General features: G+C 44.6%; 1 protein-coding gene across 3 annotated transcripts in view; it reads left to right on the top strand.

The window, feature by feature from the left end:
- Positions 1–14,076, top strand: part of WDR7 (WD repeat domain 7) — a 32,630-nt gene that overhangs the window by 6,427 nt on the left and 12,127 nt on the right. For 2 of the 3 annotated variants that reach the window (XM_032676184.1, XM_032676183.1), the window contains exons 7-21: positions 112–231; positions 504–649; positions 991–1,093; positions 1,235–1,376; positions 1,930–2,178; positions 2,720–2,940; positions 3,950–4,145; positions 4,973–5,187; positions 5,344–6,104; positions 6,239–6,321; positions 6,908–6,991; positions 7,869–7,987; positions 8,145–8,268; positions 9,236–9,349; positions 13,810–14,031. In XM_032676184.1, coding sequence (XP_032532075.1) covers positions 112–231; positions 504–649; positions 991–1,093; positions 1,235–1,376; positions 1,930–2,178; positions 2,720–2,940; positions 3,950–4,145; positions 4,973–5,187; positions 5,344–6,104; positions 6,239–6,321; positions 6,908–6,991; positions 7,869–7,987; positions 8,145–8,268; positions 9,236–9,349; positions 13,810–14,031 — 2,899 coding nt within the window. The remainder of the gene's footprint in view (positions 1–111; positions 232–503; positions 650–990; positions 1,094–1,234; positions 1,377–1,929; positions 2,179–2,719; positions 2,941–3,949; positions 4,146–4,972; positions 5,188–5,343; positions 6,105–6,238; positions 6,322–6,907; positions 6,992–7,868; positions 7,988–8,144; positions 8,269–9,235; positions 9,350–13,809; positions 14,032–14,076) is intronic. The other variant, XM_032676186.1, reaches the window with a different exon arrangement.

A 14,076-nucleotide genomic window follows, 5' to 3' on the forward strand; every position in this document is an offset into this window, starting at 1 on the left:
GAAATCGGCCCTGGGGCACCTCAGGGAATGCCAGAGTCCCTGTTCCGTGGGGTCTGAGTTCGATTTGAGCAGGAAAAGAATGATTTTGGTGTTGCTTTGGGTTGTTTTTAGGATACCACACCCGTGTTTGAGGAGGAATCCAAGCCCATCTACTGCCAGAACTGTCAGAGCATTTCCTTCTGCGCCTTCACCCAGCGCTCGCTGCTGGTCGTGTGCTCCAAGTACTGGAGGGTAAGGCACCAACCCCTGAGGCCTAATTTAATTAAATTTAATTAATTAATTTAGAAACATTCAGAGCAAGATGCTCCACGTCCTTTCAGTGTGATTCTATTTGTGTATTTAATGCATATTTAGATATTTAATCTAAATCTCCACCCACGGGATCGGAGCTGGAGGATCTTTAAGATCCCTTCTAACCCAAACCATTCCATCATTCTGGAATATTAAACCCAAAATTTGTTCTCTAATAGATTCCTGACACCCCTTTTGTTGTTTCTTCCCAGGTTTTTGATGCTGGGGATTATTCCCTCTTATGTTCAGTCCCCAGTGAAAACAACCAGACCTGGACTGGTGGGGACTTTGTGGCAGCTGATAAAGTGATTGTGTGGACAGAGGATGGGCAAAGTTTCATCTATAAATTACCAGCCAGGTAGGCAAAAATTAAATACTCCCATTTATTTCATCTGGAGGGGAAAAACATTGAAATCTTGGCCCAGTGCAAAAACCTGAAAATAGGCACATAAATATGAAACTGTGCCAGAAATTTTAAATTGGGCAGAATGACAAGAGGAAAATCCAAACCTTCTCTTGTGACATCTTCATGATGTGCAAACATCTTTGTTCTGGCTAAAGAGACAGTTTGATGTTGAACTCCTTCCTCACCCCCTCGTGATCAGAGCACGAGGATGGGAGCAACATCCACGTGCTGATGCAGCAATCCCTCTGTAAATCCTGGGAATTTGACTCCTTTCTCCTCCTCCTCACCCCCAGCTGCCTCCCAGCCAGCGACTCGTTCCGCAGGGACGTGGGGAAAGCCGTGGAAAACCTGATCCCACCTTTGCTGTACAGCGTGTTGGACAGGGCAGAGAAACAGGTAAAACAGGAGTTTTTCCTCATGGATGCAGGAATTTCTGGCCTGCTTTTAAAAGGCACAGTGCAAACTGTTGAGGTGAGCATGTGGCCTGAAGTTATTGATTGATTTTTTTATTCATTTATTTACTTATTTTTTTAACAGCTCCTGATATGTCCTCCAGTCACTCGCTTCTTCTGTGGCCAGGGAGAGTTCTCCTACAAGCTGCTGATCCAAGGAGACTCCTCGGGGAGATTGTGCATCTGGAGCGTGCCCGACGCTCTGGAACAGCAAGAGAGTGCAAGAGGTACCCGATGAACAGCCTTTTAACAGTTTTAGGTGTGTTTTTGCTGGACAAAGCCCTGCTGGTTCTCTCAGATATCCAGGATGTTGGGCTTGAATTGTAAGAGTTGCAGTAACATCGTTTGATAACGCACGATCAAAATCTTAATTAGGTTTATTTAAGAGTTACAGCAGCTTCATTTTTTCATCAGTGCTCAAAATCTTAATTAGCTTTGCCCTTGTAGCCAGTACATTTATTTCCAGTGCAGAATCATGGAATGCTTTGGATTGGAAGGGAGCTCAAAGCTCCACCAGGTTTACTAGCCCAGGCTGCTCGAATCCTCCTCCCTCCTCACCCTTTCCTTCTTTTTTTTCACCCCTCCTTTTTTTTTCCATAAATGGTCAAAACCTTAATTAGCTTTATCCTTGTAGCCAGTACATTAAATTCCAACATGGAATCATGGAATGCTTTGGGTCGGAAGGGAGCTCAAAGCTCCTCCAGCTCCACGGGCAGGACCATCAAATCCTCCTCCCGCCTCACCCCTTCCTTCTTTTTTTTTCCCTTCCTTTTTTCCCAGGCCTGCCAAGCACCACCTCCATCTCCCTGCAGGAAGCTTTCGACGAGCTGAGCCCTCGCCCCGCGGGCATCATCGACCAGCTGAGCGTGGTGCCCGGGCTGGGCGAGCCGCTGCGGGTGACGGCCAGCGTGTACATCCCGGCCCACGGGCGCCTGGTGTGCGGCCGCCAGGACGGCAGCGTGGTCATCGTGCCCGCCACCCAGACCGCCATCGTCCAGCTGCTCCAGGGAGAGCACATGCTCCGCAGGGGTACGGGAAAACCGGGAATCGTGGAATCATAGAATCACTTGGGTTGGAAGGGACCTCTGACATCATCAAGTCCAACCCTTGATCCAACCCCGCTGTGGTTCCCAGCCCGTGGCACTGATGCCACATCCAGTCTTATCTTAAAAATCTCCAGGGATGGAGAATCCACCCCTTCCCTGGGCAGCCCATTCCAATGGCTGATCACCCTCTCTGGAAAGAAATTCTTCCTAATATCCAACCTAAACCTCCCCTGGCACAGCTGAAGACCGAGCCCTCTTGTCTTGCTGATGGTTGGGTGGGAAAAGAGACCAACCCCCACCTGACTCCCCCCTCTTGTCAGGGAGTTGTAGAGAGTGAGGAGGTCTCCCCTGAGCCCCCTCTTCCTGTAAAAAAAATACTAATATTAAAAATAGGGTTAATTCTCTAAGAATATGGATTGCAGTGAGTCTGTCCCTTTAGAGAACTGATTTCATTTATATCACCTTATACCAAAATGCTTTTTATTTAATGTCAAAATGTACTAATGTTAATCCCCAATCCCCAGGTTGGCCGCCCCACCGGACACTGCGGGGCCACCGGAACAAGGTGACGTGCCTGCTGTACCCTCACCAGGTGTCCTCCCGCTACGACCAGCGCTTCCTGGTCTCGGGAGGGGTGGACTTCTCTGTCATCGTCTGGGACATCTTCTCGGGGGAGATGAAGCACATCTTCTGCGTGCACGGCGGCGAGATCACCCAGCTCCTCGTGCCGCCGGACAACTGCAGCGTGAGTGGGGAGCGGAGGATGGAATGCTCGAGGTGGAGCCGGGGCTTGGAAGGGCTGAAATAAAAGGTCTTAAAAATAAAAAAAAAAACAAACAGCCTAATTATTGTGCTGTTGTCGTTGTCATCGTTATTATAGTAATAGGAATAATAATGTAGTGTGCATATAAAATATATCAGGTGTTTTATTGTGTGTGTTAAGTTATATAGTATTATATATAGTATGTAGTGTGTATCTATAGTATATATAGCATATATATGTATATATAGCATATATATGTATATATAGCATATATATGCATATATAGCATATATATGCATATATAGCATATATATGCATATATAGCATATATATGCATATATAGCATATATATGCATATATAGCATATATATGCATATATAGCATATATATGCATATATAGCATATATATGCATATATAGCATATATATGCATATATAGCATATATATGCATATATAGCATATATATGCATATATAGCATATATAGCCTATATATGTATATATAGTATATATATATACATTACATATAGTATATATACATATATAGTATATATAGCCTGTATATGCACATATAGTATATATATACACATATATACTGTATATAGCCTGTATATGCATGTATCATGTATATATATAATATATATATTTAATATATGTTATATGTGTACAATTACATGCATTATACATCACTATATATTATCTTATTGTTATACATTTCTATGTTATCTTAAAAACAGCTTAGTTCTGGTTTTTATGGCTTTGTTCTCCTCCTGTTTTAATTATATCAAGGATTTAAAATATTGCCAAGAATAAATTTCCAAGGCAATTTTGCCTCGTATAACATGGCCGAGTAAGTACAATTTCATGAACAAAACGACATTAATTGCTTGGAAACCACCTTTTGTCTGATTTTGCTCACCCTGGAAAAGGTTTTAATACCAACAATCTCTGCATTATGATGAAGATAATTTTGTTTAATTGTTTTTGATTTAGGCCCGAGTGCAGCACTGCGTCTGCTCCGTCGCCAGCGACCACTCGGTGGGCCTGCTGAGCCTGCGGGAGAAGAAGTGCATCATGTTGGCCTCCCGCCACCTCTTCCCCATCCAGGTCATCAAGTGGAGACCCGCCGACGACTACCTGGTGGTGGGCTGCTCCGACGGCTCCGTGTACGTCTGGCAGATGGACACCGGTGAGCTCCCGCACGCCCGGAATCCGTCCTTGATCCCGGCAAATCTAGATTGGCCGAGGGTTCCGAGGGCGGAGTTAAAGCTGGGGGATGACACTGAGCTGGATGACACCAAGCTGGGGGGGAGTGTTGATGAGCTGGAGGGCAGGAGGGCTCTGCAGAGGGACCTGGACAGGCTGGAGAGTTGGGCTGATTCCAAGGGGGTAAGGTTCAACCAGGCCAAGTGCCGGGTCCTGCACTTTGGCCACAACAACCCCCGGCAGTGCTACAGGCTGGGGACAGAGTGGCTGGAGAGCAGCCAGGCAGGAAGGGAGCTGGGAGTTGGGATGGACAGGGAGCTGAACAGGAGCCAGAGTGTGCCCAGGTGGCCAAGAAGGCAAATGGATCCTGGCCTGGATCAGGAACAGTGTGACCAACAGGTCCAAGGAAGTGATTCTGCCCCTGGACTCAGCACTGGTGAGGCCACCCCTGGAGTGCTGTGTCCAGTTCTGGGCCCTCAGCTCTGGAAGGACATTGAGGGGCTGGAGCAGGTCCAGAGAAGAGCAACGAGGCTGGGGAAGGGACTGGAGCACAAGTCCTATGAGGAGATGCTGAGGGAGCTGTTTCTTCTGTTCAAATGTCTCCTTTATCTTACTGCATCTTAATTTATTACCTCTAGGCCTATTATGTGTTTCTTTTACCCTCCTCTTACATTTTGGTCCAGTAGGTAGAACAGAACAAGCGCAGACCGTTTAGATGTTCCTAGATCGTTAGCAGGCCCCAAATGTCTCAGTTAACTCTTTTGGACCTGGCCTCCTGTTTCACCCAGGCTCTCCCAACCCCCCCTGCAGGCGCCCTGGACCGGTGTGTGATGGGCATCACGGCGGTGGAGATCCTGAACGCCTGCGACGAGGCCGTGCCCGCTGCCGTGGACGCCCTCAGCCACCCCGCCGTCAACCTGAAGCAGGCCATGACCCGCCGCAGCCTGGCTGCCCTCAAGAACGTGGCCCACCAGAAGCTGCAGACCTTGGCCACCAACCTCCTGGCTTCCGAGGCCTCCGATAAGGTCAGTTGGCTTTTAGGGCAGCACCCGGAGCGTCCGTTCCCTAAAGGAATAAAACCTGGAGAGCTTTTATTTATCCATAAATGTCCATGAATTGAATTTCTTTGTTTTGAGAGTTTCTCCATAGAGATTTCCATTTGTTCCCTTGTTTTTTTCCAGGGGAATTTACCCAAATACTCCCACAATTCCCTGATGGTCCAGGCCATCAAGACCAACCTGACAGACCCCGACATCCACGTGCTGTTCTTCGACGTGGAGGCCCTGATCATCCAGCTGCTGACGGAGGAGGCGTCCCGGCCCAACGCCGCCCTCGTCTCCCCGGAGAACCTCCAGAAAGCCTCCGGCGCCTCGGACAAGGGCGGCTCCTTCCTGGCCGGCAAACGGGCGGCCGTGCTCTTCCAGCAGGTCAAGGAGACCATCAAGGAGAACATCAAGGAGCACCTGCTGGACGACGAGGACGACGACGACGACGCGCTGAGGCAGAGGAGGGAAGACGGCGACCCGGAATATCGCGCCAGCAAATCCAAACCGCTCACCCTGCTGGAGTACAACCTGACCATGGACACGGCCAAGCTCTTCATGTCCTGCCTGCACGCCTGGGGCCTCAACTCCGGGCTGGACGAGCTGTGCCTGGAGCGCCTGGGAATGCTGAAGCCTCACTGCTCCGTGTCCTTTGGCCTCGTGTCCAGAGGAGGCCACATGTCCCTGATGCTGCCCGGCTACAACCGGCCCGTGGGCGGAGTGGGCGGGGAGCCGGGCGGGAAGGTGTCCGGCGCCGAGGGGCCGGGCAAGGGCACCTACAGCGTGTCCCGCGCCGTCACCACCCAGCACCTGCTCTCCGTCATCTCCTTGGCCAACACCCTGATGAGCATGACCAACGCCACCTTCATCGGCGACCACATGAAGAAAGGGCCCACCAGGTGGGATTTAACATCTTCTTTTGGGTGGTTTTGGGTATATTTGGTGTGTTGGGTGTGTTTTCCATCAGGAACCCTTTGATGTGTCTCCTCATGGGTGTTTTGAGTTTGTCTCTCCATGGATATCTTGTGTTCAGGCCACCCAGACCCGGCACCCCCGAGCTGGCCAGAGCGAAGCCACCACCCCCTCCCGTTTCCAGCCAAGGACAAATTAAACAAGGTAAAATATCCCATTCTTTGGAACCTTTGGATCCGTCATTCCAGCTCCTGACACACCAGATTTATCACCTGGTTATTGAGCATCAAAATATTACATGGGAGGAAAAGGCAGTGCAATGTAATATTAAAAAATGAATGTAGTAGTGTGATATCCAGCTAGATAAAATTATTAGTGATTAATAATATCCACCTAGATAAAATTATTAACAATTAAGACCTTTTTAAGAATCATTCCCAGGTACTGGTTCTGCCACGAAGTCATTCCCTGCCAGGGAATTTTTGCCACTTTATTCCCAGGGATTTTTTATCTTACTGTCTCTTCAGCTGCATGTCTACCTCTCACTTCTTGGAAAACCTGGAATTCTCATTCAGTTGACCATTGTTTTTTCAGTTTAATATTCTTTTTCAAGTTGAATATGAAATTTTTCAGTTGAATATTTTAAGTTGCACCTTCTCCTTCAGTTGGAATATTTAAGTTGAAGGTTCTTTCCCTTCTCCAGTGATTACTAACCCATTTTTCTGCTGCTTTTCCTCACTTGCCTCTCTTTTTTTTATCTCTTTTTTTATTCCTCCTTTTGCTCTGCAAGTTGCTCCTGCTGCTCCTTCTAACCTGGAATCTGGGCACTCTGACACTGCTCCTCCTTTACATTCCTGTTTCTTAGTCAATGAAGGTATTCCTTCCTCACTTTTTCTATTTATCCTTTCAGCTAAAATCCTTTATCACTGCTGGGACACTTTAATTTGATTTATAAAGGAGTTTTCCTTTGCCAGAGGGGTGGGTTTGCTCTTTCTCTTAGCAAACGAACCAAAGAAAATCAAGTTTCCCCTCATTTAAATCTGATTTTTAGTGTTTTTTAGGAAGACTTGGGATGTATTTAAACTACTTGGGGTCGGTGCTGGAGGTCAATTTGATCTAATAAATATTTATTACCATTGTGAAAAACATCTTCCTGCACAAACACCCTGCGGGCAAGTTGCTTTAAATCTGAATTTTTATCACTGGTGTATAAATTCCTGCTTCCACGCATCTCTTAAACTGGAAATTCCTCCTTTGAATCCTTTTTTTCAAAGGAAAATTGATAGAATTTCTTTAGCACCGTGGTGAAAAAATTCACATTTTTGTGCCTGAGAAATTAAAAATTGCTGAGAAATTAAAACTTGTAGATTTATATGTTCGCCTGAGGTATTTTTCAAGTGGGTGGCTATAATATTAAATATCTCTTAATCTCTTACTAAATAATTGTTGCCTGTGGAATATTTCCCAAGCATTTGTGCAGTTGGAGCTCCGGATGTTTCTGCAGACCCGGAGCAGGAATTCACCCGGGTTCAAATCAGATTGAGGTGGAAACCCAAGGAAATTCAGGACAGAAAATTCCATGTAATCCTTAAAGGGATAATAATTCCTGAGGTTGCTGTCATTTCTTTATAATTATCATTTATTTATAATTTCTTTATAATTTCTTTATGTTGGTGCTCCAGGGGTAAGTGGATTCGCGTGCCGCTCGGCTCGCTCCGGTCGCTCCCATCCCTCTTCCCGCTGTTTTCCAGGCTGGAGCCAGCTGGCAGCCATGCACTGTGTGATGCTCCCGGACCTGCTGGGCCTGGAAAAATTCCGACCCCCTCTCCTGGAGATGCTGGCGCGCCGCTGGCAGGACCGATGCTTGGAGGTCGGTCCCGCGCCGCGTTTTCCGGCTCCGGCTTCTCCTTTCCTTTAATAAAACAATTCTTTCCCGCCCCAAAGCCTCCAAAACCGATTCTTTCCCGCCCCAAATCTACCAGTTGGGATTTCTGATGGGCCAAGGTGAGTTTTCCTGTGTCCTGCAGGTTCGGGAGGCGGCGCAGGCGCTTCTCCTGGCCGAGCTGCGGCGCATCGAGCAGGCGGGACGCAAGGAGACCATCGACGCCTGGGCCCCCTACCTGCCCCAGTACATGGACAGCGTCATCTCCCGTAAGGAAGGCCGGGAAAACCTGCCAAAAGACAGGGAGAACAGGGGGAAAAGCCCCTGGGAATCCACAGTTATTCAGGATATTCAAATAGATCAGCCCATTCCGGGGGGTCGGAGCGACTCTGGCCAAAGCCGTCCCTCGACGGGCTCCGGGTTTGGAGTTCTCAGGGGTAAAAAACCAGGAAAAATGGGTATTTTCCTCTCTTTTAACCCCAAAGGGCTTAATTTTCCTGAAATCAGCTTTTTTTTTCCTGCTGGAAAAGGCACTGGGAATCCAGAATTATTCATAATCAGGTCATTCCGGGCGATTGGAGCAACTCTGGCTCCTTCAACAGGCCTCCAGGTTTGGAATTTTCAGGGGGGAAAAAAACCAGGAAAAATGGATATTTTCCTGTCTTTTAACCCCAAAGTGCTTATTTTTCCTGAAATGAGCTTTTTTTTCCCCACTGGAAAAAAAAAGTCTTGGTTAAATCCAAATTGATTTGGGAAATCTAAAGGAACAGACTCACTGCAATCCACGTTTTTAGGGAATTAACTCTATTTTTAATATTAGTGTTTTTTGACATGAAATAAAAATCATTTTGGTGAAAAGTGATATAAATGAAATCAGTTCTCTAAAGGAACAGACTCCCTGCAATCCACATTCTTAGAGAATTAACCCTATTTTTAATATTAGCATTTTTGACATGAAATAAAAATCATTTTGGTAAAAACTTCAATAAATGTTATCCCATGTGATTTATTATAAATTTCTGGGTGTTATTCCCTTTTTTTTTTTTCTCAGAGAAGTCAGATATTTCAGCAGGTGGTCTTTTAATCATTCCAATAATATCAGTTTTTACAGATATTTCAACAGGTGGTATTTTAATAATTCCAATAATATTAAGGAACATAACTGGCAGTATAATATCAAATTACATAAAAATCATATTTCAGTGGGAAAACTTGATTTTTGGTCTTTCCCTGCAGCTGGAGTGCCCACAGAAGCTGCTCAGACTGGCACTGCCAGCCCAGAGTCCGTGGGCACAGAGGCCAAAGCTCAGGAGGAGGAGCAGGACCTGGGGGACGACGACATCGCAGCGGGTGAGCCTTAATTAAATTACTATTCATTATGTTTATTATTATTTTTATTATAATTCTTCTTATATTTAATTATATTTTATTGATTATTTTAATTTTATTATTTATTTATTATTTTATTATTTTTATTATCAGGTTAATAATATTATTAAATTATTATTAATATTAATAATATTATTATTTTAATGGCTTTGGAGCCCTTCACTCCACCCACAATCCACATTCATCTTGTAATTCTTGAGGAATAATGACTTTATTCTGATTTTTTTACATCATATCCTGCTGGTGGCTCTTAGGGAGTCTGTCTTCAAATGCTCCTTTTAATTGCTTTTATTATCATTTTATCTTTATTGTTATATTAATGATATATATTTATTATTATAATAAATGTATATTATTATATTTATTATTGTATCAATGTCTTTACTATTATTTTATTGTTATTTTAATTATATATTTATTACAGTAAATATATATTATTATATTGCTATATTAATAAAAATAAAAAATAAAAATACTTAATAATAATTATATTATAAAAAATTTTATTATTATATGAATTGTATCATTATATTAATTATTATAATTTGGTAAGTTGGGTGTATTTTGCATTGCTTTTATTATTATTTTATTTTTATTGTTATATTAATGATATATTTATTATAATAAATCTATAATATTACATCTTATTACTATATTAATTTTTATATTAAGTACTTTTATTATTAATATTCTGGTTTTATAATATTAATTATATTCTATTAATTTTATTAGTATCTTAATTGCATTATTATATTAATAATTATAATTTGGTACATTGGGTGTGTTTTGAATTGCTTTTATTATTATTATTTTGTTTTTATTATTATTCTATTAATTGGCAGACCTCCTTATTATAGTCCCACCTGACTGAAGTAAGTTTAAATTCATTCCTGAAGTGATTTATTCTATTTTTCTGTGCATTATTCCCTTTTTTTTTTACTTGGACAAGTCAGATATTTCAGCAGATGGTATGTTAATAATTCCAATAATATTAATTTTTACAGATATTTCAGCAGGTGGTATTTTAATAATTTCAATAATATTAGGGAATATAACTTAGAATATAATATATTAATATCATTACCTATTTCAGGGAATAGAACTGGGAACATAATAAATACATTTATATAATTTATAATTTGAAATCCAGGCTGGATTTTTCCCTTTGGGAAGCAGCCCAAGGTGAGGGATTATGGGAACAGCACAAAGAAAAATGGGGAAAAAATGAGAATTATTAGATTTTAGAATTCCCAGGCACAGGCTTCTTAACTCCCTGCATTGCCAGCTTTCTGGATGTCTCCAGGAGGGCAGAAATTCCCAAAATTCCCGCCGCTTTTGGCCCTTCCAGGCAGGAATTTCAGCTCCCGAAGCTCCTCCCGTGCTGGGCCAGCGGAGGGAGCTGTGGCTGCAGGAATGGCTGCACTTCCTAGCATTCCCAATCCTTTGCCAGCAGGAGGTTTGGGAATGAGGAACCACAGGTTGGATCCAACGTTTTCCCTCTTTTCCTGCCTTTTCCTCCTCACAATTCCTGGGATTTCTGACTCCTGATTTCTTTGGAGTGAGTCCTCTGTGCTCAGCAAATCATTTTATCCCCTTTATCCCTTCGAACTCTGCATTTCCAATATTCCTGCATTCCCATAATACTATGGAATGCTGGCACTAAATCCCAGCTATTCCTGTATTCCCATAATACTATGGAATGCTGGGACTAAATCCCGGTGGGAATTAGGGGGTGGAACCACAACCCTGAGCAGGGTGGGGTCGGTCCCGCTCTCCGGGACTCTCCGTGCCGGTGGCCACGGCCACGGTTTTGTTGGATCAGGATCTCCAGGGCTTGGATTTGATGTTCCATAGGGATTTCTGGATCTCCTCCGAGCTGGAGTAGCTACTCCAGCCTGGGAATACTCCGAGTTTGCACCTGCTTGGAAAATAGAAAACCCCTCCCATAAAACCGCTCCATGCCTTAATTCCAATCCAATGATTCCTCTTAATTCCAATCCAATGATTCCTCTTAATTCCAATCCAATGATTCCTCTTAATTCCAATCCAATGATTCCTCTTAATTCCAATCCAGTGATTCCTCTTAATTCCAATCCATTGATTCCTCTTAATTCCAATCCATTGATTCCTCTTCCAGTTAAAACCTGGAGAACTTCATTTAATCCTTTTATTCTAAGCTGGGCTGAAATTAATTTTCCCTCCAAAGTGGGCAAAGCCAATTAACGGGAGTTAATTGGAGGGAAGCGGCCTGACCTCGTGGCCACGCTTCCGACATCCCACGGCCTCCTAAACCTGAGAAATTTGGGAATATTTCACCTCCATCTCCAGCATTTTGTCCTGTCTTTGTGCTGTCTGCTCTGAGCAGTCCTGGGGGTTTATTTCCATATTTGGGAATATTCAGGATGATATTTGGGAGCGGACACACACCCTCCACCTGAAACGGGGATTTTTTCACCTCAAATCTCAAAGGTTTTCATCCTTTTTTTTGTTTGTTTGTTTTCCAGCCAGGCCTCTTGGAGGTTATTAATTTTGTCCCACTGATAGGGTGATCAACCGTCCTGTCAGGAAAATGGATCTGCCTGTCAGCCCCGGCCGTGATTAAAGGGAGCGGCAGCGCAGGGACAAAATACCAAATTCTTCCATTCTTCCAGGCATTATTCTGGTGGAAAAACCTCCCAAAGGCCCCTGGCAGCTTAGCTGGGGGGAAACCATTCCCATCAATTGGAGTTAAAACCAAAAAAATAAAAATATCAAGGAGGTTTTTTTTCCCCCCTTTATTAAGTGGTTTTACTCCCATCCGGAGCTTTGCGGGGTGGAAGGTCGGGATTTTCTTGTACTTGGGTTTGGGGTCGGTTGGGTTTTAATTTCTGGGATTTGTGGATTCCCAGGAGTTTGGTTTTGTCCAAATCCTGTCGGTGCAGATTCCGTGGCCCGGAGAGGTCGTGGATTCCCCATCCCTGGAAGCATCCAGGGCCGGGTTGGACGAGCCTCGGAGCAACCTGGGCTAGCGGGAAGTGTCCCTGCCTGCGATCCCTTCCCACCCAAACCATGCCATGATTCCGGGAGGACACTCCCAAATCCCCGCTCCGGGTTCTCCGAAGGGTTAACTCCATCTCAACCAAGCCATGGCAGGGGTTTAATTTCCTACTGGAAGCAGCACATGTGTTGGCTTTTCCTTTCATTCCCATCGATCCGCATCCCGCCGACCCTGCTCCCGCAGCTGCTCCGCTCCCGCCGCCGCCGCTCCGCGTTAGGGCACGGATCCGTGGATCCGGGGATCTGGAACTGGGGCTGCACGGGCTTGGATCCCATTCCGGATCTGGGAACTCCCATCCCAGGGAATGGGGCCCTCTCTGTCCAGGTGGAACAGCCCAATGTCAACGAGAACCTGGGATAAACCTCTGGTGGACAATTCCAACCCTTCCCTTCCCTGCTTTGTTCCAGCCCCTTTTTATCCTTCTTCTTCTTCTTCTCCTTCTTCCGAAGGCGGTTGCTATTGATTTTTTCCTTTCCTTTTTTTTTCCCCCCCTCTCCCTTCCCATTGTTAAGCTTTCCCTTGTTTTTTTTTTCCTCTCCCTTTTGGCTGAGCACAGCTCCCAAAATTCGGTTCAGTTCCTTGTTTTCTTGTGGATATCATTAACCCTCATTAATTCCCCCTTCGTTAATCCCCGAGCCCCATGAACCTCATCCCGGGCCAGGTGGTGCCTCCCAACTCCTCAGCACCCAGGAAGGATTCAAACTTCCTTATTTTTTTACAATATAGGGTAGGGAATTTCTTAGGATGCTGGGAATTAATAGAGGGAATTAATTAATTAATACAGGTAAAAGTGAGCTTGGGTGGTTTCATTCCAATCATTTCTTCTAAGATTTTGGGATATTATTAAAAAGGGAAAAAACCCTAACTTCCTCTGCTTAGTGAAATTCAGAATCCCTGGGCTGTATTAAACTAATGACCCATATTTCAGTTTTATTTAAAATTCCTAATTATGATGTTTAAAAATCCCATCTATAACATATCACTCTATAAAAATACCCATTTGGTTTAATGGCATGTGGTGTTATCCTAAAATTTAGCAGCAAGTTGGATGTGATGATGGATCCTAAACCGAAAGGATGCCGAGGAGTTATCCTGAAAAAAATCCATCTTCTTTCAAAAGCAAAGGAAAATTGCATTTAAAGTGAACAAGAACAATCACTAGACAAAGACAAAATTCCCCGCTGAGCAAGCAAAACTCTGGAATCGGGCAGTTTTCCAGTGGATTTTTTGTCCCTGTGGAGGCAGGTTTGGAAGGGGATATTTCAAGATTTATTGGAATTAAAGCGGAATCACATCCATGCCTAAAAATCCTGGTGTGACTGAAGTTCTTTATTCCTGTATTTTCTTTGGGAAGCACCGTTTGGAATGTTCTTTGTGTTTTTAGGGTGTCTCTCGGGCCTCCCCCAGCCCAAGAAGGTCTCCACGTCCTACGAGGAGCGGCGCAAACAGGCCACGGCCATCGTCCTGCTGGGGGTCATCGGGGCCGAGTTCGGCGCCGAGATCGAGCCGCCCAAACTCCTCACCCGGCCCCGCAGCTCCAGCCAGATTCCCGAGGGATTCGGCCTCACCAGCGGCGGATCCAATTATTCCTTGGCCAGGCACACGTGTGAGTACCCCCAGCTCCAATCCTTTTAATTGAGGCCTAAAAATA

Source organism: Chiroxiphia lanceolata, chromosome Z (genome assembly GCF_009829145.1).
Source record: "Chiroxiphia lanceolata isolate bChiLan1 chromosome Z, bChiLan1.pri, whole genome shotgun sequence".
Lineage (NCBI taxonomy): Eukaryota > Metazoa > Chordata > Aves > Passeriformes > Pipridae > Chiroxiphia > Chiroxiphia lanceolata.